Source organism: Sinohyriopsis cumingii, chromosome 2 (genome assembly GCF_028554795.1).
Source record: "Sinohyriopsis cumingii isolate HCF-2022 chromosome 2, ASM2855479v2, whole genome shotgun sequence".
Classification (NCBI taxonomy): domain Eukaryota; kingdom Metazoa; phylum Mollusca; class Bivalvia; order Unionida; family Unionidae; genus Sinohyriopsis; species Sinohyriopsis cumingii.
Window position 1 is genome coordinate 4614748 of NC_142962.1, and position 26444 is coordinate 4641191.

Here is a 26444-nt window from a genome sequence, read left to right on the forward strand (position 1 = left end):
AAATACATGGAATATATTGAAGTACAGTACAAAAAAATGATCAAAATGTCATAAAATGAGAATAACACTATGTGCTGAGAAACATAGACGTCGTTTCATGCGGACTAGAATCATCTTGATTTTGATGTCAAGAATGCCACGATATATCGTGTTTCTAAGCATGTTGATAATTTCTCTGCTGTGGTATCCAGGCAAATAATATATGTAATTCTCTTCCATCTAATATATCACTGCTGGTCAAATGTAGAAAATAGACTCAGATTTCAAAAGTCTAAATTCAATTAGTGAGATCTTCTGTCATATAGCCTAACTTAGATTAGATTTCTGGTGTAAGGAAAATGACATGCAATTATACAGAAACAAAATTGAATCACCAATGCTGACGTTGATTATAAATTTGACCATTCTTCCAATCTAAGTAAAGTGTGTAGGTAGGAAATGGTTGGTTAAAGAAGATATTTGACATAAACCGTTCGGTGAAATAAACACAATGGTAGGTGCAAACGAACTTGAAATATAATACAGAGTCTCGAATTAAAAGGTGCTTCCCTAAATTCAGTCAAGGAAGTCGCTCGTAATTCAGATATATTTTCTTTAATTCCGGGTGCTGCAACTGCAGTGATGTGACACTTTCTCAAATAATGTAATAACAACAACATTCTCACGTATCGCACAAATTAATCTCGGGGGGGAGGGGGAATGAAAAATGGCAGTCCCATTTTTAAGCGGATCTAGGAAGAAAAATCGTGCACTGAATAAAATAATAAAAATAATCCTCCGGTGAATATTGGTGATCAACTTGGACTTGAATATTCAGATTATCTTTATTATTATTACTTTAATTATTATCATTGTTATTATTATTATTATTATTATTATAATAATTATTATTATTATTATTACTAGTATTATTATGAGCAGTAGATATACTTGTGAATAGGCCCTTTGACCCCCCTTGAATATAAATTGTTAAAAATTAATTGATAATTTTTTTTTAAAATAACATGCCAAAATACCTTATCACAGTAATTACATGTCATATTTAGCTTATAAAAGCCTCAATCGAAAATCAATAAACTGTTATGTGATGTTAGCGGAAACAAGACCAACCATACAATCATCGAAACCTCACATGATTTCTGAAGAGCCGACGTTGTTGATTAGACACCTCAAACAACTGGATACAAAGCTATTATAGCAAAGTTTTTTAAAAAACCACACATAGACAGAGTCCTTCGTTTACAGATTCTTTGTGTATCGAAATGTATTTTAATGCATTTTATGAAACCGAATTGACTGCTTCTGAAGAACTAAGACCAATTAAAATATCTGAAATTATATTCAGCAGTAAAGTAAAAAACATAATACTTGCAGAAGTATATGTCATATGTGTGGAAAAGGTTTAGAAACCAACATAGACAACAAATATGTGAAAAGGCTTTGACAAGAACAAAGGCAAAACCATCAACAACTACTCAGTAAGAGATCATGATCAGTATACTAAAGAATACAGATTCCGTTCACCTCTAAAATGTACTTTTCATCATAACCATCGAAGGTATATTCTGCTATGCATGCATTATGATTTACATGTGTTCTCGTTTTCTTTATTAAAGACATAATGTAAAACATATTTGTTTGTTATAATGCTTTAGTTTTGTTTTGAAAAAATAGAACTGTAAACACTGCTCTCTCTCTCTCTCTCTCTCTCTCTCTCTCTCTCTCTCTCTCTATATATATATATATATATATATATATATATATATATACATACATACATAGGTATATAGATATATACATATATATGGATATATACATATATATGGATATATACATATTATATGGATTTATATATATATATATATATATATATATATATATATATATATATATATATATATATATATATATATATATATATATATGTATGTATGGATGGATGGATGTATGTATATATCTATATATATATATATATTTGATGGATGCATAAAAATAGGCTAACAAGGTTTTTGTAAACAAGAATAACTATGGGTGTAGAAAAATAATGGTCAGTGGGCTAACCAATAGAGCAATTTGCGTGAAAGTATAAATGTAGACAAAGTGATGGAACAGTACAAATATTTGTCATCTAAGAACATTTTGGAATAAATACATATAAATACACGTGAACTATGTCATTATAAAAAATTAATAAAAATTGAGCTACCACCTGAAAAGGATCCAGAGGTCAACGAATCAAGAATTAAGTTCAAGCGATTATCAATATGTAAGTGCCGTGAAGCATTTCAAGCTAAACGATCTTAGCGACCTTCACTGCTACAATATTAACAGCGATAATTTAATATATGCTTAATATGAAGAATTTACATCGGGGTGCATGAAGGATTTTAAGCAAAACCGATCATACACTTTATCTGCACTATGACCAGCTCAAGGTGCTAGTTTGAAAATTATAAATTTCGAATTATAATTGTTCACAGATTATGTTATGTTTCAATGATGGAATCAGATTTTAGAGGAGGAATGTGTATGATAGCTACTCAGGTGTGTTATGAAGAAAATAAAGAACAATTCTAAAACGAGAAATGATAGTGTAAGAGATGGAGCAAGTTCAAGGTCACAGCATTATTTCTTGTACTTAAATACCAACTATAAAACTACTGGATTTGTTGGCAGATGTTCGTAAGACGCAAACGTAGGTAACCTAAAGAAATGAAACACAGTTGAATATCTTGGCGTGGTGATTCAAAGCCTAATGCAGTCGTATAATTAGCTTCACAACGACCAACAAGAATATTTTGTCTGGTACTTAAAAAGCTATTGACTAATTTTTGACAGTACACAACAGACAGCTAGGAAAAGAAAAAGGTAAATAATCTTACAGTATATAAATATCTTCAGTAAGGAATATAGCTAAATCAATTAATAGTAACGAAGCGTTAAATCAACATCAATAGAAACAAGTTATGTTGAACTTAATACATCAATCTGAATAATGAATAACTCTGTATCGTGATATAGATGAAAGCTTAAGAATGAGAACTTACGTTAATGAACATACTGAAGAAAATAAACATTTCTAAAGACGAATTAGCATTGATTGATTGAAATAGTCTACAATAGACGATGGTGGATGCCTGACGGATAACGAGGAAAGTACGTCGCAAACATTAAGTGTACAAGTGAACAATCCCAACAACCAGACCTACAATACCATGAACAGTAGATACAGTTTGGACGTCAGGAATCACCGTAATTTACTTTCTGGAATATATTACTTAGCTAGCTCATTGACTGTCTAATCAGTAAACCAACTACTGATACGCTTTAATGTTAACCTCGGACCGAAATTATAGGCGTCAAATTTTAAGTCACTTCGTCTGAAATGAAGAAATACATTACAAATCTGTTTGTCTTTTGCATAAGGATCCACAATATATCTTAGCTGACTTACAAAAAAGTATTCAGTTTGCTTAGATGCTCTGTACAACAGGGCGTTGACTAAAACATAAATTCAGGCTAGGCTTAATTCTTTGAAGAAATCAAATAATTCTGCCGAATGTAAATTGCATATGTCTCATCTTTCATGAATCTGTTATTTTCTATACTATTTTGGATTATTATGCAGTGGACTTTACCCTCCACTACTTGGACCTGCACAAAATCAAAGGTTATTGTTTGACAAGGATCTTTGAGATTTATTTTTCTCCTCCATGAGACAGAAATCTAGCTATTTTGCTAACCTTACTTTTCCTATCTCAGTCTAGTCATATCAGACCAGTCGTCTCAGTCAAGGTGTCCACACGCTTAGAACTACTTTTAAAAAACAAAAGCTTGTTGTCTTCTGTCTGCCGTAGCTGTTCTGACATTAAACAACAACAACACATATATAACAAAAACATAGTAACGTACCTTCAATCCATCCTGGAAAACAAACTATACAAAAGCATTTCGAGAGAAACAAAGACACACGCATACGATGTCGCTTTTTTGGTATTATACTAGTTCGCTTCATATAGCGTGGTCAGGTGGATCCTATATGAAAGCCTAGCTCAGCACATTTTCAGGTTAGCGACATTAAAAGTAGCTAAAGTTACCGAACTAGTTTTAAATACATCGTGTGAAACAAAGTATATGCTGTTATCTACATTTAATGACGCTGACCCGAAAATTTACTGTGCTACAGATAGGATAAACTTCTCAATCCGATGTGAAATGAACTATGACAGAAAACACTGATCGATGCACATAGACTATAGACATATACACTTCATAGCATTCCAACGCTCATAACAACTATGGAAACTTAATAACGGCCAAAAACGTGTTATGTCAAACATGCTTTATTTCAATTTTGTTAAGAAATCATGTATCCGTCAACACATTAATTCATAAGCAAATTCATAAGCAGATTTCATTGTAGCACTTGCCTAATTTCCAAAACATAAAAATAAGTTTTCAAAGAATCCGTGAACTTGAAAGTTTAGCACTTGACTCTCCGCTAGGGTCAATATTTGGAGGGTATTTGATAAAACGGGGTTAATTTTACAATCAATACTAAGGACAAGAGAAATATGTCACAAGCAGTTTCACATCCTCTAAAGAAAAGGAGAGTTATACACAATAATGACACGGATCGCTAATTACCCGTGAATAACCCAAGCACGGACTCTGATTCTAAATGTAACTTTTATTTATAGTAATAGGCTATAAAACTACAACATATGTGTGAGCCCAGTATCATTTCATTATTTACAATATAAGTTTCTAAATTCGAACTGATGAAAATGAAACATTTTCTTGTAATAAATATTAACTACTTTGTTAACTTCATTTAACATCCATATATTAAATGTGATAATACCTAAATACTATGCAACGTTTTAAGTTGTTATTCTTTTGGCTCACACATAAAAATGTGTACTTTATATGACACGGTCACGACACAGCCCCCATAAACATAGTTGTATTAATGCACCGCTTGAAAACGTTTGCACGTGAACTATATTGCAAAAGTGAGTTCTCTTTGACTTTGTCAGCAATTATGGAGTGAGAAAAAGAATCTACGTTTGGTTTTGCACGGAGGCAAGGAAATCCCAGTCGCGGGGATACATGATATGTCTCCCTCTCGGTAAGCTTCGAGGGGAGACAAATAATGAAAGCCCGTGACTGGGATTTCCTTGTCTCGGTCCAAATCCCAACATAGATTCTATATTTACCTAGATCCAGGCTATGGTGAGAGCTGGATTTATTTTTGTTGTTGTTCATATAATAAACGACCAGAGCCCTCAGGATTTACAGCTAACAAATTCGTATGTACATTGTATGCTTGTTAATTTCAGAATATACATACGATGACTCTGTCACTGTCCATTTGATGATACTTTCTATGTCATATTGATGATACTTACGATGACTCTGTCACACTCTCCGTTTGATCGTCTGACACATCTGACGGTCACGAATGCTCCATTCTTTCTATCCTGATAGTAAGCCAGATCCTATTCAATCAAAGAGGTGTAAATTTAGATCTGACGAGAAACAGGAGGTAATTATTTCAAACTATCTATATTTCTTTAAAAGGAAAGGTAAAAGTGCATGAAAGTTGGATATGGATAATTGGAGTTTACAGATATGGACTGATTAAATATGTGCTTTATTAGAACAGCCGTATTTGAGGGCATGAACATTTGATTCCTTTTGATATAAATGGAAATTTGTAAGGATTATTTTGGATTCAGTTCAAAATACTGAATTTCATTTTTTTAAATAACTTTGATAACTAACGTATTTGTTAGGTGTTTATAATGCGTGTTGGTTTTGCATATTTATGTTACCTATGACCATAGCGTCGGAACACTCTTACTCTCCTTCGCCTTTGCCTTGCCATCATGATGTACAGATAATACAAAGTATATGTATGTACAATTTTAGTATACATATATGATATCAATGAGGGGGCGCCGTCATATAAAATGTTGAAAATCTTTCCCCAAACAAAAAGTATATGACATTTTCTATTAGTTTGTCAGAAATAGTTCCACGTGAACTTTGATAATGACTGAACTTGCTGAGATTGTATATTTGTTATATTTGACGTATACAGTGGTGACACAAGTTTAGTCATCTCCTGTGCCTATGCCACACACCTGTACCCTCTAATGTGCAACCTGACATTACCGCCGTAGTGGGACGGACAGCAGCGAAACGAGGCTCTGGTGCCACACATTCTTTTGAATGGTGGAATAAGATACTCATGTCCAAAGGAGTGTTATGTGTCTATATAAAAAGCATGTTGATTTTGAAACCTCATACAGATTAACATATTAGGGGTCCCTACATATGTGTTATGTAATCGTCAGTCTCCAAAATACTTCAAGGACCACGTAGTGCTTTGTTCTTCAATAAATTCAAGAGGATATCAACCAGAAAAAGTAGGCTAGAAGGGAAACACGGAAAAGGGTGGGCGGAGGATGCGTTGGATACTTCTTTCAATTCGGCATTGCACTAGATCATTCAGAGAGAGAGAGATAGATATGTAAACAACGACTTTAAGGTTCAAGGAACCGGGATGGTGGAAGTGGATACAAATGGAGAAAGGACTTCGAGTCATCCGTTGAATCGGATTAACTCGTTAAAGAACTTTGAATTTGGTATTTGAGAGATTCGAAAAGACTCTTTCAATATGTCATCACAGGATCTACTTGGAGACAGAAGATGTAAGAAATGAAATGAAGTGAGATGAAAACAATATAAGTGGGGAGAAGGAAATAAAGTGGGAAGAAAGAAATATAAGTGATAAGAAATGAAGAAGCAAATGAGTACAAGAACGGTCAGAGAAACAATGACTCTTTTACAAATAGTCAGTGGACTTTCTTTTTATGAGCTAATATGCTAAATGCCAATTCGTTCGAACAACTATGTTCAACATTACGCAATGTTGTATTGAATAGAGATTGAATGTATTTACTAAATAGACTCTTTAAAATTTGTATTTTTTATATCTATTGAGTCTTGAGTCATTACATGCATTTGGAGTGTAAGGTTAAGATCAATGGGGTCTCGGAATTCTTAATGCACACATTCCTGCCCTCGTTTCGCAACAGCCAGCAGCCAGGTCGTAACAATTTTACATAGCTAGCGCCTCTAGAGTCAGATAATTGCTAGAAGTGAATATAGGTCGACAGGGTGAGAGGAGTAAAGTGCAACATATCGTCTTTATCCCTACCATTTTTTGCCTGGTAAGCAAAACTAGGGGAATGTACATGACTTGTGCTAAAGATAACGTCATCTAGCTCGATGGTCACGCATTCAATCAAGCAATGCCGCGCCTGTACCGTCACCAGTCTGCACAGATAAGTGCCTTACTGTAGTTGCAGTGAAAAGAGTGTAAGCATCGATGGTCCTTAGGTATGTTACGTGTTTAGGCTCGAATAAACAGTAACACTAAAAGGAGTGAAAACAACAAGCTTTGACAAAAATATAATAATTTATTTCCCTGGAAAATTTTGTTAAATTGAAAAGATATGAACTTACGGTTTCAAGCATCAAAGCCAGAAATGATCCAAGAATAATACAGGAATAAAATTTTGGGAGTCCTAATAATGAAATGTTCTAATGGTTCAAGTTCGAGTCCCGACGAATAATCAAAAATGGAAAACGATGACGTATGATATAATCTGTAGAAACAAGAAAAATCACTCCGGTTTTGGAAAACTGAATCAATTTTTATGAAAGCTGTCCTTGTTCAAGCATTTCATAAGAACACACGTATTTACCAGGAACAAATAATCATTTTGATTCCAAGTAATTTTAAATAACTCCAAACGGCACAACAGTTACTTTCCAGTGTAATAGCCTCAACTCAGAATATCTCTCCAAAAGAAAGTTTATATCATATTCGAAAACACAAAAGGACATGTTTCAAAACCTCGTCGAAATTATTTACTTGCTAAAATAGACGTACACCCAGTGTGGCCCTGACGAAAACCAATCACTTTACGCTAAGAAATAAATTAAAAGAAATTCTTTACATCGTACACACGTAGTCCTACTATGACCTCGACAACAACCAATTATTTTAAAATAAAAATAGAACATATTTACGAGGTTGTTACTAATTCTGAATCAAGGTCAGAAGCTAGGTCAACACCTGGTGTTTATAAAAGGATCAGTCAAGGTCAAACTATTTCCTGGAAAAAGTATCATCTCCAGTAAATAAATTTACATTATCATAGCATGTAATGAAAAATAAATAAAATTTTAAACTGACAAACAATCAATTAAATTTATATATATATATATATATATATATATATATATATATATATATATATATATATATATATATATATATATATATATATATATATATATATATATATATATATATATATATATATATTAAATCAGATATGACTAAATCAAATATACATAGCATGTACCATTGTCCATATTGGAACTTTAACTGTCAGAGCACTGTTAGAATGTGGTGCTTCGAGAACGCTAGCAATGGAACTTGAATGCATGGACTTTACAATATTGGGTCTGCAAGAAGGTACATAATTCTGTGGTCAGACGGGCGACCACGACGAGCCGAGACTTGGCTGAGTGGTCATGCTTGTCTCGCACGATTTTTCTTTCATGACTATAAATAAGCACAGGACATGTCGGTAGCATTGTCGTATACAACAAATGACGTTGAGCGAGATGGTTTAAATCAGATATTGGAAGTCACTATGCATGTGGTCAAATGAAAATAGCCCATACGGAAGTGGAATAAGATTGACATATCTATACGAGAGGAACCTGATAATTCGTTGACACCTCGTTCAAGCGACCATAAATTCAACACAAGCGTGTATTTTAAATGAAGATCAACAAGTACAGATATTAATCTCGTTCTCTTAAACATAAATTGAAAGTTATTCTTAATCTGCTGGGTCTTCCGCTCCTTTGAATTTAATGCTTCATTGCTATGATGTCAATCTAACTGAGATGTTGCCTAATAAGTTTACAAAACGATCTGAAAACTTCCTTCGCCACTGTGTATTATACGTCCAGATCGGATTCCGAAAATGAATGCAATTACAAGCTGTGTTTGACGAATGTAATGAACAACATAGGCAAACTACATTTGTGCTAAGTAAATAGTGGTGAAAAAGACTGCTGAATCTCGAGCAGGACGCTGGATGTCATTTAGTCAAGAACAGTTACCATACTCCAAGGTAGTTTAGCAGCCTATTGCAATCTCAACATGATCTGCAATAAACAACAAGCATTGGAAAAACAAAGCTGGGCTAATTGCAGGTTACAGAGAAAAGGGTTTAACCAGATGCTGTAGCAGAGACACTGTTGCTAAAATCAAGGACTTATTCAGACAGTGTTCTGGATCGGCACTTAGCAATAGAAAAAATCTTCGACTGCTTAAGAGGCATCTCGCCACCCCATGTCAGAGCTCGAGAACGCCACCAGTCTAGCTGTATCATGACAGAGCATACAGTTTAGTCCTCCAACGGAGATTGAAATAGAAGCAGCATTTTACAAACATGAAACGCGATATGCCGAAATATAAGCGAACTACAGTAAACAGTAGGCGAGAGCTGTATTAAGCTGCTAACGAGGCTATTGTATGTTTAACGATCGAAATGTCAGATGTAGAGAATTTTCGTGTGCTGCTATAAAAGAGAGACAAGTTAGCGAGACTGCAGCAAGTAATGTGGTCTTACCATGCCGTCTTTATCCGGAAATACGCTCGACAATATTTTCATAAACAGAGTGAGGAATTGTGGGACCGATGAATGGTATGACAAATAAATAAACAGATCTACCTTACACAAGGGAGATGAACCATTGCCCAGCATCCATATGGTTAGCACACTAATGCAGACCTGCAAGAATTTCACTCAACGAATCTGGATAGCTCTCTTTGCCTAAAATGTTGATTTTTATTCGGGCGACTGAGCAGCCATTTGACTTTTAGTCAAGAGCAAAAGATTCCTTCCTTGTCGATACCGTTTGCTGCTTCGCTAGTAAATCTTCGTAATGTTTCAATATTAACAGCCACGTTCATTTGGGATGTAGTATAAGCCAGGACATCTTTTAAGTCACCAAAGGAATAGACGAATCACGTCGAAGTTAATCAAGTAATGCCGTTATTGATCATGCTCTACTCTATTGGATATTACATAAGTTGGGCATCATGCAGGGAAAGCAACCATTGCAGCATCGAGATCAACTGAGTTAAGACCACATGTCACACGACCAGTCCACATACCATGATGACGGCAGAAACACAACAATGGCACAACATCGATGTATCTGACGCATTTAAACAATCTCCACTTAGCCTACAGCACAGCCGGTATCGAAACAGTTATCAAACAGCGCATCTAAATTGCAGGTAAACTCCATGGATATATATCTGCCTTTCAAAGATACACAAACGACTCTCATATCATAGATGTAATTGTCAGAGGAACCATTAAGGTCGGGAACCTCAGATTGCACATTCGATGGTGAAGGCACAAACATAGTACATATAAGCATCTAAAGAAACGACGTCCGCTGTACGGTAATGATAAGGATAATGATTCCTTACACTCTAGAATAAACGGTACACATAATGCTAACAAAAACAAATTCCTGAAAACTATAAGAATATCATCATTTGATTATTAATTTGGCTCTCTTACCCGTCATAAACGTCCCTGAAAGCGACGATAATTTTAGGCAGTAATGAGCTTTGATTGCACTGCACTTGGGAAATAATTACTTACACAGGCTTCAAATGTCAGAAGATATCAATTAAGTTATAACAGTACCATTAAGACCAAGTCATAAAAATCCGTCCATCCATTCATCCATCCATCCATCCATCCATCCAATCATCTATCCATCCATACATTGCATACACGCACACACAGTCCACACACACACACACACACACACGCACGCACGCACACACACATATATAAATATATCGTCTGGTGTATATTTATAGTTCTCTATAATTAGTTATATTATTGATTTCTTGTATAGGAATCCGGAATGACTGTACATATAGATGAGAAATAATTATTAGTTTCGTCATATGATTGTGTCTGCTAAGCACGAGTGCATATAACACCGAACGAGTGGAATCATTTTTGCTGAAGTTTGCGTAGTCGTGAGGGAATATGGGCGTGTGTGTACATTCAAGGAGATGGGTGCCGTTTACCTGCGGATGTTGGTTCCAATCTCCGTAGAGTATGAATTAAAAATTCCCTAACCTGTATGATAGTGTTATTTGTATTAAATATTACTTCTGCCTACTATTATCACGCATTCTTGTATAGAATCTTGGGATAGCACTTTCCGTTCTTTCTGGTGTATTTTTATTATTCTCTATAATTAATTCTATATACATTGATTTCTTTCATAGGAATCCGGAATGATTGTGTAGATAGATGAGAATTAATTATTGGGTTGTCATGCCAGTGTGTCTGCTACACACGAGTGCATATAACACCGATTAAGTAGCGTCAATTTTGGTGATGTGGACTTAGTCGTGATGGACTATGGGCTGGTGTGTGCAGACAATGTGATTGGTGCAGTTTACCCGCGGACCTGGGTTTAAATCTCCGCAGAGTACGAATTCAATATTATACAGGTTAGAAAATGTTTAATACAAACATGCGTACATGCATACATAGCTTGAGGCTTTTGAGGCAATTGTTGAATTTGTAAATCAGATTCCTGATTGTCATCGTTCATATTGCTATGGAGATTCAAGATATATGAAATATTAGATAATATAATATCTTAAGATAATTTTTAATAATTCGATACAAGCGAATCCAGTCAAATCAAAATCTGGTAACGGTCCATTTATCGATACTCTGGTCATCTCGTGTGTGGGATGTCCAACTCGCTCAAAACACTTAGAACACTCTCCCATTCCGAGGACACTTACGGTATAACATTCAGCCATGACAACTGAAATAACATCCCTATAATAGTAATTAATATTCCATAATTCACAGTGTCCGTATTCTGCACAACTGCGTTGTATATCTTCAAGAAAATTGGTGTCCACGAATTTTTTTTCTCTAGCAAAATGAGCAGCAAGTGACGGAACGGTAAGACAATTGCTCAATAACTGTTCAACGTCGTCATGGGTATATTTCAACGCATGCTTTTCATTTCTTCATCGAGAGATTCGGTACGATAAATATCTCCATTAGGCCGTAAAAATTGATCATAGTTTCCATTATCTGAACTTTCAAACAGCCACACGGATACAGGATCGTTCTGACTTATTTCGTTAATAAAATCAAATGTATCCCATTGGTAAAATTTAAGAATTCGATTTCTTGGAAATCTTGTTCATGCATTAGTCAAATAATTTAAATCGAAGCTTTCGATTTATAGTTTGATTTGTATAAAATCTCTGCAGTTATTGTTCTTACTCTTATCGGGAATTATAATTTCTTTCGTAGCTCAGATACTTCATTGACAGATGCTCCAGTATCTTTAACTCGTTTATTATTTTACGTATTTTATCCGTTAACCCATTTACATGTGGCGCGTTTTATAAATTGTCCCGTTACTCGTTTGACTACACAATTTATTTTTGAAAATTGCATCCATTTTATACTGTTACGCTGGGTTTATCATTCAGCGGACAAATTCAATAAATAGCCGTGGTTACATGATACGCTCTTTCATAATATGGTTTGTCAATACCAGGTCCTAGTCTGTAATTGTGGTTTAATACGGTAATTTAATAATTTGTTTTTCATTATGAAGGACAGGATCTTGTTTGTCATTGATTATCCAAGTTTTATTGTCTGATTCTGCTAATACAATAAACTTTACTCTGAAAAAATATCTTCGATTGTCGAGATAATTAATAATCGTTGCCGCTGTTGGTCGTTCATTATAGCATCGGTACTGTGCATGATATTAAATGCTGACCCCACTTGGCATGCACCATTGTTGCTAAATTCTTTCTTGGTGTCATGAATAATATTAATCTAATTTGTATTCGTCGGATGAATCAAATCTTGTATCGGTAAGTCAGAGGTTATTCTGTCAAGATTGAATTTATCGTTTGAAAGCTTAATCTTAATCGCGGATAATATCTCATCCAAATTATAAGTAAGACAAGTATATATTTAAATTCACCCCCCCCACACACACACAGACCCCCATATATATATATATATATATATATATATATATATATATATATATATATATATATATATATATATATATATATATATATTTATAATGATTCAAACAAAGAACAAATTGTAATGGCTTATTATAGGCTCTACAACTCCTTGCGACAAATCTTGTGTAAACGATTTATTCAGATATCTTTTACAATGTGTGCAGAGGGGTGTTTAGGAACTAAACCGTGTTTGAAATGTTGTGTTGGGGTTAGAGAAAACACGCAGCTGTGTGTGTAATGTGGCGATAAAATTTAGAGAGCTGAAAAGATAATATGTTAACAAAATGACACTGACAATAATAAGGTTATAAAACATGTGAAAGGTTATCTTACTAGATGTTCAAAATAATAATTTAGACAAATAATTATTGAAACAAAAGATATTTATATATAAATGGAACAAAAGGAATTAGTGAAACATCCAATCATCACAGTTTATGAAGCATCTCGTGATAGTATTACATGACACTGTCGTCTAAAAAAACCAGTCGGTAATGTTAATAAATTTGGATATCTCAGATTCAAAGTAGTGGGAAATAATATGCATTTCTGTCATAAGTTATATATGAATGTTGTCATGGATTAATCGAAGACGGCCTTGGGATCGATCATATTAATGGGTAAAAACTCAACAACGCTTTAGATAATTTACGAGCCATTACTCAGAGCCAATATTGTAGATCTGTTAATACTGGCTGTAATGATAAGATAGTCAAATCAGTTTTATCTTCAAATGTAGAGACAGGGGAAAATTTAATTTCAATCGACATATGCAGGTGGCAGATATTTTGATATTTGCAGGTATTCAATATACCTTGTTGCAAATAATATTACCAGATAGACTTTCACTAAGAAATATAAACGAAAGATAAATTTTCATTACTGTTGAAGCGAGGAAACTCCGGTAGAGTAATTCAGAAGTTACTTTGGTTGTTACTACGTATTAATCTCAAGAAGGGAGATAACTCTGTAGCATATCTTTCGCCGGTAGTGCTTAATTTTTTATTATCGTAACTAATTATATACAAGTATTCAGTAATTTTAACAATCTGTGTGATAATTAGTATCAGTGAAGTAATATAATTTTGTGTAGTTCAAATTAGTAGGAGGATATTTACGGTTTCTAATTTATCGATAAAATCAATGCACAACAGTGGTTGCACTCGCCATTACATTTACAAAACAGTTAAGTTAATTATTTTATACTTCTAGGTAAGCAGTATACAGACCTACATGTATCTTTACCTTGACAGAGTCAAGGGCAGAAATATGCATGCCAATTGTTTTAAAACTGTGTTTTGAAACAAATAACTCCACGCAGTAATTTTATTCATTACTGTATAATATTCATCTGCGTCAATCCAGCATAGTTACCTTTATAATAATTCATGAAACGTCTATCTGATTCTCATACTCGAGGTGCAACGATCAAATCCTGTGACTGACAACTGTCAATAGTGGCGACATTTCGCAACTTTTCATTAAAAGTGGGGGTCCACTCCAAAGCTCTAACTTCAACAGAAACAATACAACTTCCCCACCACGTCACCACGTCGTGGGTGATCTTTTGCACTCTCTCGGGGTTAATTATGGGGGTGATTGCGCAAAAATCTGTTGAACGTAGAGAATGTTCCCGTAGATGTATTGTGCTGTCCTTAGAATTAAGATTATATACATGGACACTATGTGAATTTCCTGACTGAACCATTGTCATGACTGAACCATTATGATAACTGAACACCATGAAAATAGCATGGCACTATGTGATATTCCTGACTAAACCATTGCCATAACTGAACCATTATCACACTATGTGGTGTTCCTGAATTAACTAGTATCATGACCCTATGTTGTATTCCTGACAATCATTGTCATGGCATTATTTGGTGATCATGTCTTAACCTTAGAATTAAGATATATATATATATATATATATATATATATATATATATATATATATATATATATATATATATATATATATATATATATATATATATACCTGATATCTGGTCAACTATGATATTAATGTAATCGTGCTAGCGCTATTTCTTTTGCTGGAATTACAGTCGGAAAGTTAACATAAAATTCAGGATTAGTTGTGCTTACCGATATCATCGTTGTTTTTGAGTTGTGTTACCGATAATCTGCTGAAGTAGCTCGCCTGACGACGTCAGTGGATTTGTCAATTTTTGTATTAAATCCTGATTTTCTAAATCAACCATGGATTCTATCAAAGTCATTACTTGTAGATTTTAATCATCTACGTAAACTCAAAATCTGATATTTTTTTCCATCACGAAGACTTGTTTAAAATAACGAGGATAATTTAGAATATGCTACCGTCGCTGTGTGTAATTTTATTATATAATCATGCAATTTTGTGTTTGAACACGTGCATTTTTTTTGCAATGATGTTAAGGATAATGGCAATTGTTGTTTCAGCCGAAACACAAACTGTTACAAATGCTGGCGATATCATTGTCATTGGTGTTATTAATACGCCATTTCCGCAATAAGAGCAGTAGCAGCATATAGAATTGTGTCCATGACAACTATACGTCTTTGATATTTTTGTACTTTTACTGTATTTTCGTCGATGATGTATTTTAGTTTTGTTTGCCTTTGCCATTCAAGTGCTTGATTGTATCTAAAACTGTGAACGTTCATTGGGGAGCTCGTTATATTTTAAGTAGGTCGGATAGCAATAAAAAATTATTCTTGGAGATTTCAACTTTCTTCGAGTTCCACAGTAAATGTTTCCTTGTTGTTTTGTTCCAACATCAGTAACATAGATCAAGAAGATCCAGTTATTGGATAGCGCCGAAAAATTGTGGTAGATAATATAAATGCTGTAACACCAAGTACTGAGAGCCTGTATATACCGGTAAGCTGAGCGCTATGTTTAATGGTTTTATTGACTCGTGACTGCTTGTATAGATGCTACTGAACTGTCACTAATTTGCTTTATGTCAACTATTTTAATTTCAACGACTGGTGGGCTTCCAAAAAATTCATTAATGGATCTATTTATGTTTCTAAGAAACTTTATAAACAATTGTACATGATTAGAAGGATCAGTTTTAAATGACGCCATTTCATTATTAACTGAACCTAATGAGTTTATCATTGGAAGGTTAGCATTATCGATATATTTCTTCGTTACAGTGTCATTGTCTGATTCTGGTTCTCCAAGATCAGTAATTTTATTATTATTCATATTGGGAGAACCAGTCATTGTATCGTCGATTTTAAGTACTCAACCAAGAATATTATTTGATATCGTACACATAGTAACATCGGGTTTAATGTTTCCATTACTATCAACACAGCTACGGCATTTTAAGCTACTCCGTTAAGTCTAACAATCAGATCTTGCAACGACACGTTACTTGTTTTAATTTTCCTTGTTTATCTTGAAATAAAACAACTTCGTTTAGATCTACATTTGCAAGATTTAATAATTCAGATATTTCCTCACTAACCTGTTTATTTATATTTTCATGAGTTATTCCGTCAGTTTTTTTGTTTTTGTTTAGAAGAAGATCTTCCTTAAATATACACCATTATACTTTAAGATCTGTTTATAACGAGGAGTCCACTTGTATAATCGTGCACGACTTTATGATGTGGTAATATTGATGAAGATATAACACTGAGTACAGAAATTACTTCACGGCCACATATTTGAGGATCTGTTATTGCTTGTGTTCATAATGTTGAATACCAGACTGAAGTTTTTATTGTGTTTACGTAATTTAAAAATCCTTTTGTTGGAGTCAACCCATACGAAACGAAAGTAAACAATTCCATGTGGATCAATTGCGTATGCCATCCAGTGTGAACCAAAACTATTATCAAGCTTGATGATACCGGTTTCAATATTGTTTGGTTTGAAAGGTAACTGATCACGCATAAAATCAACTCTCAATTTTTTTATATTTAATGCTTTAGCAGCATCAAGTAAATCAAACTTTGGCATCGAACTGATCAACGACCTGTTCCTGGAAGTCTCAGACCTTTTCTGTATCGACAAGGAGTTCCTGATAATGTTGGGCCTTTCCCTCATTTTTTTTATCCCTTTCCCTATTACTTTGTCTGATAATTTATGACCAGCAAATCCAACACTACCAAGGAACAACTTCATTTCCAGCCAAATGTGCTGGGTTTTGATTTGCAGCTTGATTAAATATTTTACTGATATTTGCAGGCATAACTTCAGTGCTGGGCAATTGTACTGGTTCTGGTTTTCTTCGTACTAATCGGGCTAATATTTCTTTGATCGATGAAAATGCTTTACCGACAACATTACAAACAGCACCAATACTTTTATCACGGATAGTTTCATTAGCTTTCATTCCTAATTGTTTTGCAATCGGCATTGATTTTGGAGCTATTCTCTTAAATAAACCTTGAACAACATCACCAAGTCCATCTCCGCAAATCGCTTTGGCAATCGTGAGTTTACTACCCTAACTACTACAAGCCCACCTTGAGCATTATGTATGCTCATTTTTAAATTACATGTTGATTAAATAATTGTTTTCAGTCGCTGTAATAATCTTCAGCAATTTCATTGATGAGAGAATGATACATCTTACGATCCTTAACACCACATGTAAATAATCTTCGGCAAATATAAGATATTTCATTAATAATTTCTGGAGAATTATTTAATGCGCATTTTCGTCCGGTCATAATTTCTAGTGGGTCAACATCGGCAAGAACACTGTCAGGACAAATTCATGATCAACTTCCGGTTTTTGTAGGTTTCTTAAACAGTTCAGTAAGAACATTTACATTTTCTCGTTGCAGTCGCTGTTCTTCTTTGTTTCTTACTTCATTTCTAAATTTGTAAAAAACAGTTTCATAAGCTCTGAGAAAACATTGATTAATAAAGATGAAATATACAACTCTAGCCCAATCATCTTTTGTCAAAGATTTAACATGTTCCGTTTTTATATATTTCTCTATATCATCATAATTTGCAGCAATATTATAGGCTTGAACTGTTCTTGCATTCGCAATAGTACTAAAACCCTTGGTCGTAAATGTATCTTTAAGAGCCACTTCAGTTTCTGGTTGTTTTTGTTTTTCCATTTCAGGTTCAGGTTTAGGAAACTGAGTAGTTGTTTATTTCGTTGTTGTCGTTCTATTTGTTGCTGCGGTGAAGGGAGTTAATATAACATGGCAGGGGAGGTTCTCGTTCCAGTGCCTTATATTAAAGTCCTTTTATTTCACTAACAAAACGTCTATATTTTAGATCATTATATCTAGCTCGTTTTTTGTTGTAATATATACGATATACGCACTTAATGAAATTATCATCAGTTACAGTAGCATAATCAGGTTTTTGCTGCCCGAAGTAACCGAGTGGTCTAACGCGCTCTCCGTTACGGATCACTGCCATGTTAGATCAGTAGATTCTCGTGGGTCGGTGGTTCTTTCCAGGGATTTCCCGGGTTCTTCTTTCACCATTAATACTGGCCGCCATGTATAGCCTACCGTGTGCTGAAAAATGGCGTTAAACCCTACAACTACAACAACAATAAACAGTTTTTAAAAATGTAGTCTTGTCAAAAACACCCTCCAATGTCTTCCTAGGCAAATCTTTTTCTTTAATATTTTTAAGTTCTGCAATAAAGTCATCTCCAAATGTTAGAATCAATTCAATATTTTCTTTTTTTACTTGAGGTTAGGGTGCAAGATCTTATTTTGTTCGCTAATACCTTCAGGTATTTATTCACTTACAGCAGAAGGCTGAGCAGCAGCTAATTTGGTTGGAATAACTCGTAAAACCTTTCTTGTCTGTTTAGTTCTTCTTGCTGTATTTTCAGTTTGCTTAGCAGTTGTTTTAATGCCAGAAGAAGAACTTCTGTAGCTCCTGCAATTCTTTCAGTAACTTTTGTAATATGTTTAAACTCTTTTTCCTTATCTTTTGCATATGCAACTTGTGCTTCTGGTAGTTCGTGTTGTTTTTAATGCGTGCGTTACGAACGGGAATATATCTTCTGATTGCTTCTAATCTTTCTTTAGCTAATCTCTTAGTGTAAGATTCCATTATTGATATAATATTTTGATGAAAGACGGATCTAATTATAGCAGCAGAGAGGGTGCGGCCTCAATGAAACGTCCGGTGGGTAAATAAAACGTGCATACAAATTTTGACAAACACGAACGACAAAGATAAAGTAACACAAAAAACCTAACCCAATTAGACACACTCTTGGTAAGTTAACGCTTTGGTTTGACGTTATGGACCTTCGTTTCTTCGTTTTCATAGGAAGCGTTATGTTTTTTTTTTTCTCACAAATTGCGTTGGAGCAAAAGGTTTGTTCACCCACTTTACCGCTATTATTGATAAGCTCTTTCATTCATACGTAGAGAGGTATTGAAGAAATGACGAACAACCAATGTCATTAGGACATAAAAATACAAATGACATCAAGCAGAAAATGTTGGTAGAAACTATTATTTTGGTGAAGAGTTGGATAAGGGTGACTAATAAACCGTAAGCATGGTAGGCAGAGAAGTTCGACTTAGTACAAACAACTAACGGCGATTCAAATGGGTGATTATTAATTTAAATCTCATAACTCTATCTGCGATAATATGTTGAACTTTTACCTCCTTTTCCAAATGTAGTGCTTTCTCCAGATGGGATCGACCGTCATTCGATTTTCGCACAAAATAGACATCAGCATTTGGATTAATCCCATGATTCCTCTTCAGGTTTAAAACAAGAGACCGTGCCCCGCCTCTGAGTTGGAAAGTGACATTATCAGGGAGGTCAGGATCACTGAATTTCCGTTTGTCTGTCTGAAAACTTGCAGTCACATCTTTCAGCCACACCATTTCCGACTCGTTAGGTACTGTAGAAAATGAAAAGACAAACAAATCCAAAAGCGGATAATGTTCAGTCCGAAAACAAACAAAGGAACAAAGGAATGAATGATATAAACATAAAGTATTCGGCAGTCATTGATTTTATGTCGGTTGATATTGGAAATATTAATTAATTAACTAGTAATGTTTTATAGATTAACACTTCGGAAAAGAAAGTACACCGTCGGTCATTTTCCCAGTAATTTCAGTAAAGTATATAAAGTAACTTAAATTTGGTATTGAAAAAATCTTTGAAATGTGTGTGAGATAGAGGGACAGTGATATAGATAGAGACAGAGAAAGAACGATGGAGAAAGACACAGAGATTGTTCAAAATAATTATTTTGATTCGATTCCTGCATTAAAAAGGTGTATTATTGATACAATCTAATAGCATATAATCTAAGTTTATTCATAATCATATGAAAGGAGTGTCAATTACATGAATGTGTGACTTGGACGTTTCTGTCAACAAGTAATTTCAGTTCTGTGCATTCATTTAGTTGTCGCTCGGCGATATTTCTCTTTCTAACATGCACACACACGGACGTAAATGCGCATACCCCAGTTTTTTTTTCAAAATGGGCAAAATATATGTATTGGTATATTTAAAGACGGATACCCTTTCGGTAATTGTGTTCTTGTTGCTAAATCGGCCGTTTTTATCGTCATAGTTACCGTTGAAGCCTTTCTTTGTAAGTACCTTTGAATTATACTTTAAAATTTTACCGAGTAATTTTGTACCTCACATATAAAATAGAGTTTGCTTAGACGTACGAAATGTTTCTAGGGTTATACTTTTGAGTTACATACTTACTCTGCAAAATGTAACAATACAAGAATAACAATATGAATACAACGACCAAAAGAATATCTAGAGAAATATATACTGACGTATTGGCAATCTTAAGTGTAAACACTATTTCTTATTAAAGAAGGAAGGGTGCTTCTGTTTGCGTGCGTATGCATGTTTATGTGTGTTTGTGTGCGATGAGGATATTTTGCCTTCGCCACTCCTAGGCAATGTGTCTGTTAATACATATTCTCTACGCTGAATAATTAAATATTAACGAAGATTGTTCTCTCTCTCTCTCTCTCTCTCTCTCTCTCTCTCTCTCTCTCTCTCTATATATATATATATATATATATATATATATATCGCTTAACCGTCTTGAAGCAGCTGTTCCGTTTTTTGTTTCGTTTAGATGATATTTGTGCTTGTTGCTTGTCTTCGCCTAAGTTAGTGTGTTCATTATGTATTGGTTGTTCAGTTCGTATGTGTTTCTTCATCTCCTTGTTTTCGAAACGAGAACAATTAGACTTTTTCTCAGTTGTCTTGCTCCACTGCTACAATGTCCTTTGTTTTTTAACAAACCGCCATCACGTGATACTCGCAATTCAACCCGTATATGCTATGATGGACGCTCATTAATTCCATTAAATGACCAACCTTTGGCTCTCCACTCTACATTGTGCTCTAGACTAAACGAACTGGGACTACATTGTTCATTACTTAAATGTAAACAGAAGCGAAAAAAGAAACGTTGTTTCAAGCTGGCCGGTGTAGAACAGGAAGACGAATTCCAGTTATCTCCCATATGTCCTTTCCGACTCAGCAATTTAAAAATTCGACCGTTAATTTAGATAACCTAATTCAAATCCCTATTAATTTTCAACCTTTGTGTCAACTATCCAAGAGATACCTTTGCGTATTGCATTATTCAATGCCAATCAGTAGGACCACCGGAAAAGCGCACATAAATAGTTATTTTTATCAACGACCAGAATATCGACGTCTTTTCCTGACATAAGCATGGCTAACAACATCAGGCGATGAACCCAAGTGCGTGGATCTAACAACCACTGGTTACTCCATCAAATCGTTCCCCCGTAACTCTCGCGGAGGTGGACTTGCAGTTATCACAAAGAACTCCATGATCAAACGTCTTAACCAGACCACAACATTCAATTTCGACCACACATCGTTTGAACTAGTCCAAACCACACTCACACTGGATGCAAGGTCAGTCTATTTTTCTGCCTATACCGCCCTATTCCTAGTAGAAAAAAAAAACAAGCTGACTGAATCTCACTTTTTGGAGCAGTTTCCGAATCTCCTGGAGTATGGAAAGTCGATAGGTGGCAACCTGATTTTTCCTAGAGATTTCAACTTTCACTTTGACTGTCCCGGAAACCCAAACACATCAAAACTCATAGATTCCATTAACGTTTTCAAACTCAAACAGTCAGTTAACCAACCCACCCATAAACATGGTCACATTTTAGAATGGATTCTTCATAGACCTGATGATAACATTCTTCGGTCCTAACTGGTATCCCATGAACTTGCATCAGATCACCTCTGCATTATATGCAATATTGACGTGTCAGTCTCTAACCCTCCACCTGTATCTGCTGTTAAGAGAAACCTCTGTATGATAAATGGAACCAAAGTAATACATGACATCCAAGCAAACCTAAAAACTTGCTTACCTCTACAGCAGAACAGCTCGATAACTGCCTGCATTCATTGCTCGACAAACATGCCCCAGCTACCAAGTGCAGAGTATCAATTCAGAAGTGTTCTCCATGGTATAACAGTGTTAGGGACCAGCTTCGCACTTCTAAAAGAAACCGCCGTAAAGCTGAGAGGCTTTGGCTTTCCACCAGACTCACTATTCATAAGCAAATCTATGAAGCCGCTTAGAAGAATGTCACAAATATAGTCCATGCAGCGAAATCAACCCACTACACTACTAATATCATGGAGATTCGAGATTACTAACAAGCTAATGTCAAGGAACAAATCTACACCACTTCCATCTACCTTCATTCCAGTCGACATTCCGGACATGTTTGCAAATTCCTTCCGTGACAAAGTACAAACCATTAGAGATAAGCTTGACACCACAATTTCAATCGACTCGTCGTCACCATACAGTTGCGATACAGAATTTGAGCGGGAACCATTAGCAGCATTTGAACCTGTCTCTATGGATTTCGTACATACAATCCTGATGAAGAGTGCCCCAAAGTCATGTGAACTTGATCCAATTCCAACATCACTGCTGCTTGAGTACTTAGATCCAGTATTGCCTTGACTAACTGATGTCATTAATACCTCTCTCTCATCAGGGGAATTCCCATCATTTTTCAAAACTGCCATTGTAAGCCTCTACTGAAGAATCCAACACTAGACCATAACGATTTAAAGAACTGCCGCCTAGTTTCTAATCTCCTATTCATATAAAATTTCTTAGGAAAGGTTGTTCTATCCCAGCTTGTATATCATCTGAATTCAAACAGTTGTTTTAGCAATGTACAATCTGCATATCGCCCTTGCCACAGTACAGAAACTGCACTTCTAAAAGTAGCTAATGATATTTTCTCTGCTTTTGGATAGAGGAAAGATTACAGTCCTCACCCTCCTTGATTTGTCTGCAGCATTTGACACAATATACCATGATATATTACTTCACCGTCTCCAGCACGTATTTGGCATTCAAGATACACCCTTAGCGTCATTCAAGTCCTGCTTCGTCAACAAGATACAAATTGTGTCTGCAAATGGAATACACTCCAGCCCAGTTGATCTATGTTGTGGTGTTTCATAGAGGTCTGTCCTTGGACCTGTTCTCTTCATTCTATCCACTCATTCGCTCTCAAGTGTCATAGTTCATCATCCAGTGTCTCATCAATGGTACGTAGATGACACCCAAATATACAAATCTAGCCACCCAACTGAAGTTGATGCTATCATCCTAGGTGTACAGAGGTGCATTTCTGATGTGAAATCATGGATGACATGTATCAAGTTGCAGATGAATGATGATAAAACTGACGCCATTCTGATCACAACACAAATACTTTCTCATTCGCATCCTTTGCCCCAAACAATAAATATCAGCAATACCAACATTACATTCACACAATCAGTACGAAACGTAGGTGTTACTCTGGACGGTACTCTCACATTGCACCAACATGTCATGAACATATGAATTCTATTTATCTTGAGCTGAGACTCAGCTCCACTCGCAAATATCTTTCAGTTGATGCCACGAAAACACTTATGTGTTCATTAGTACTTTCAAGACTGGACTATTGTAATTCAATTATGTCTGGTTCATCTAATTATCTACTCCAGAAACCTCAAAAAGTTCAAGACACAGCTGCTCGGATCATACTTAAAGTACCATGATCAGAGCACACCTCCCCGCTGCTCTGTACCCTACACTGGCTATCCATTCGATCCAGAATCAAACATAAAATTTGTTCTCTGTGCTACGTTTCACTGACGGACTCCAGTCTAACGTACCTATCCTACCTCACCCATGTGTACACACCAGCAAGATACTTACACTCCTCTTCTGACAATCGTATACTCATTATTCCCACTATGAAAACAAAGTCATATGGACAGCGTTCTTTTGCATACCAGGGCCCAACAACGTTGAATAAATTGCCCGCTGAACATAGACACAATGACACAGTGATCCCATTTAAGAGGGATCTCAAAACTCACTTATGTCGACTGCAAGAACAATAATGTTTCCTACCTTAAATATTCTCAACATGTTCTTTTTTAATGTTTTCTAATTTCATGGTCTTTGTTTTTGTAATCATATCATATATATGTTTTTATCTTATAGGTATTGTCTAATGTTGTACAGCGCTTATAGCTTCTAAAGATTAGGCGCTACACAAAGTCTCATTATTATTATTATTATTATTATTATTATTATTATTATTATTATTATTATTTCTATAAGAGTTCTTCCACTGGTATACACACTACCAATATGTGACGAAAGCAGATTACAAGTTCGTATTGCAAGATTCCAAGCCATAGAATTACGATCAGAATGTTTGCGTGAACTCTAGCAGCATGCATTTGTATATTGTCATCACTTAAAGACCTAATAATGTTTCCTACCTTAAATATTTTCAGCATGTCTTTTGTTTTCTAATTCCATGGTGTTTGTTATTGTAATGATATCATTATATGTTTTTTATCTTATAGGTGTTGTCTAATGTTGTAAAGCGCTTAGAGCTTCTAAAAATTAGGCGGAATACAAAAGTCTCATTAGTATTTATTATATGCTCATTTTTTTCCCCGTTAACTTTACATTGTGAGATTCGTTCAGTATTCACCGATATTGAACGCGCGCGACAATACATATACAGCATTCAATTGAGTAAAATAACCACTTTCTATTGTAAACAAACAATGGACGCAGACGCCAGCACTTTTGATTTGTAAACAAATCAAGAGGCTCTTTACGTTGCGGTTGTTTAAATTTACTTCTGAATAACTAAAACATGTTTCGTGGACTGCAAAAAAACCCCAGCTGTTTTGGCACATTCCGCGTTGATACAATGTTACGGATTTAGGCCAGCTACATTATATAAATGACGGAAGATTAGGTCCTTGCAAATAACATACAAGTGACAAGGCATATACTGTTTTCTTTAGCTGGTGATAAGAATGGCAAAATAAAATATACTTATAGTTTTACATCCTAAATTTCCTCAAAATGTATTTTTTTAATTCTGCAAATCCGAATCACATGAGCCATGTCATCGGTTTTCAATCTCGATTACACATTTCGAAATTGTGCTGTAATTTCGATGATAAGTGCAATTGCATCCTCCTTACTGCACTCAAAATGAAAAAAGCATTAAATTCCATAGCGTCTTTTTGACAATTGCAATTAAAAGACTTCATATTTTTTCCCACATTATGATTTTAAACATTCATGACAGAAACAGAAACACATCTGCAGTCGTAAACACGCTTCTTCCGCGCCATTTCAATCCGATGTATTTCATATATAATTTGCACAGATGAATCCGGTCCAAAATCACAAACTTTCGTCGAATCGTAACAAAATACCAAAATATATTCATTCCAGATCGAATGGAACAGTTGTTGCAATGCGCATTATTTCACAATATGACTGCACATTTCAATTTTAACTAGACACGCCATTTTCTTTCGAAAGTTATGTCGAGCGCGCGACTAAGTTCAAATTTATCTGGGCGGAGTTATGTGCGCATTAATAATGATGTCATTGTGCAATGACAAATCTGCGTTTATGTATTTAGTTTGGAATACGGCATTCATTCATTTACGTTGTTTCTTGTAGTGTATTTTGTTTATATAATTAAACCTTATGTAGAATTAAAAAAAAATGAGCATATATTAAAAAGGTTACTGCATTTGTATGGGAAAATATGAACTCGTTTTGTCGGAAAGATGTACTGCACTCACAAGAAAAAAATAAAATAAAATAATAGAATAAAAATAAAATTAGAAAGATATATATATATATATATA

At 34.9% G+C, this 26444-nt stretch overlaps 1 protein-coding gene across 1 annotated transcript in view; it reads right to left on the reverse strand.

Annotated features, from left to right (window-relative positions):
• The window catches only part of LOC149804259 (metalloprotease mig-17-like), a 76359-nt gene extending 56285 nt beyond the window's left edge, over positions 1-20074 (reverse strand). The window contains exon 1 of the mRNA XM_089932078.1: positions 19847-20074. Coding sequence (XP_089788204.1) covers positions 19847-20074 — 228 coding nt within the window. The remainder of the gene's footprint in view (positions 1-19846) is intronic.
• Between the last annotated feature and the right edge of the window lie 6370 nt (positions 20075-26444).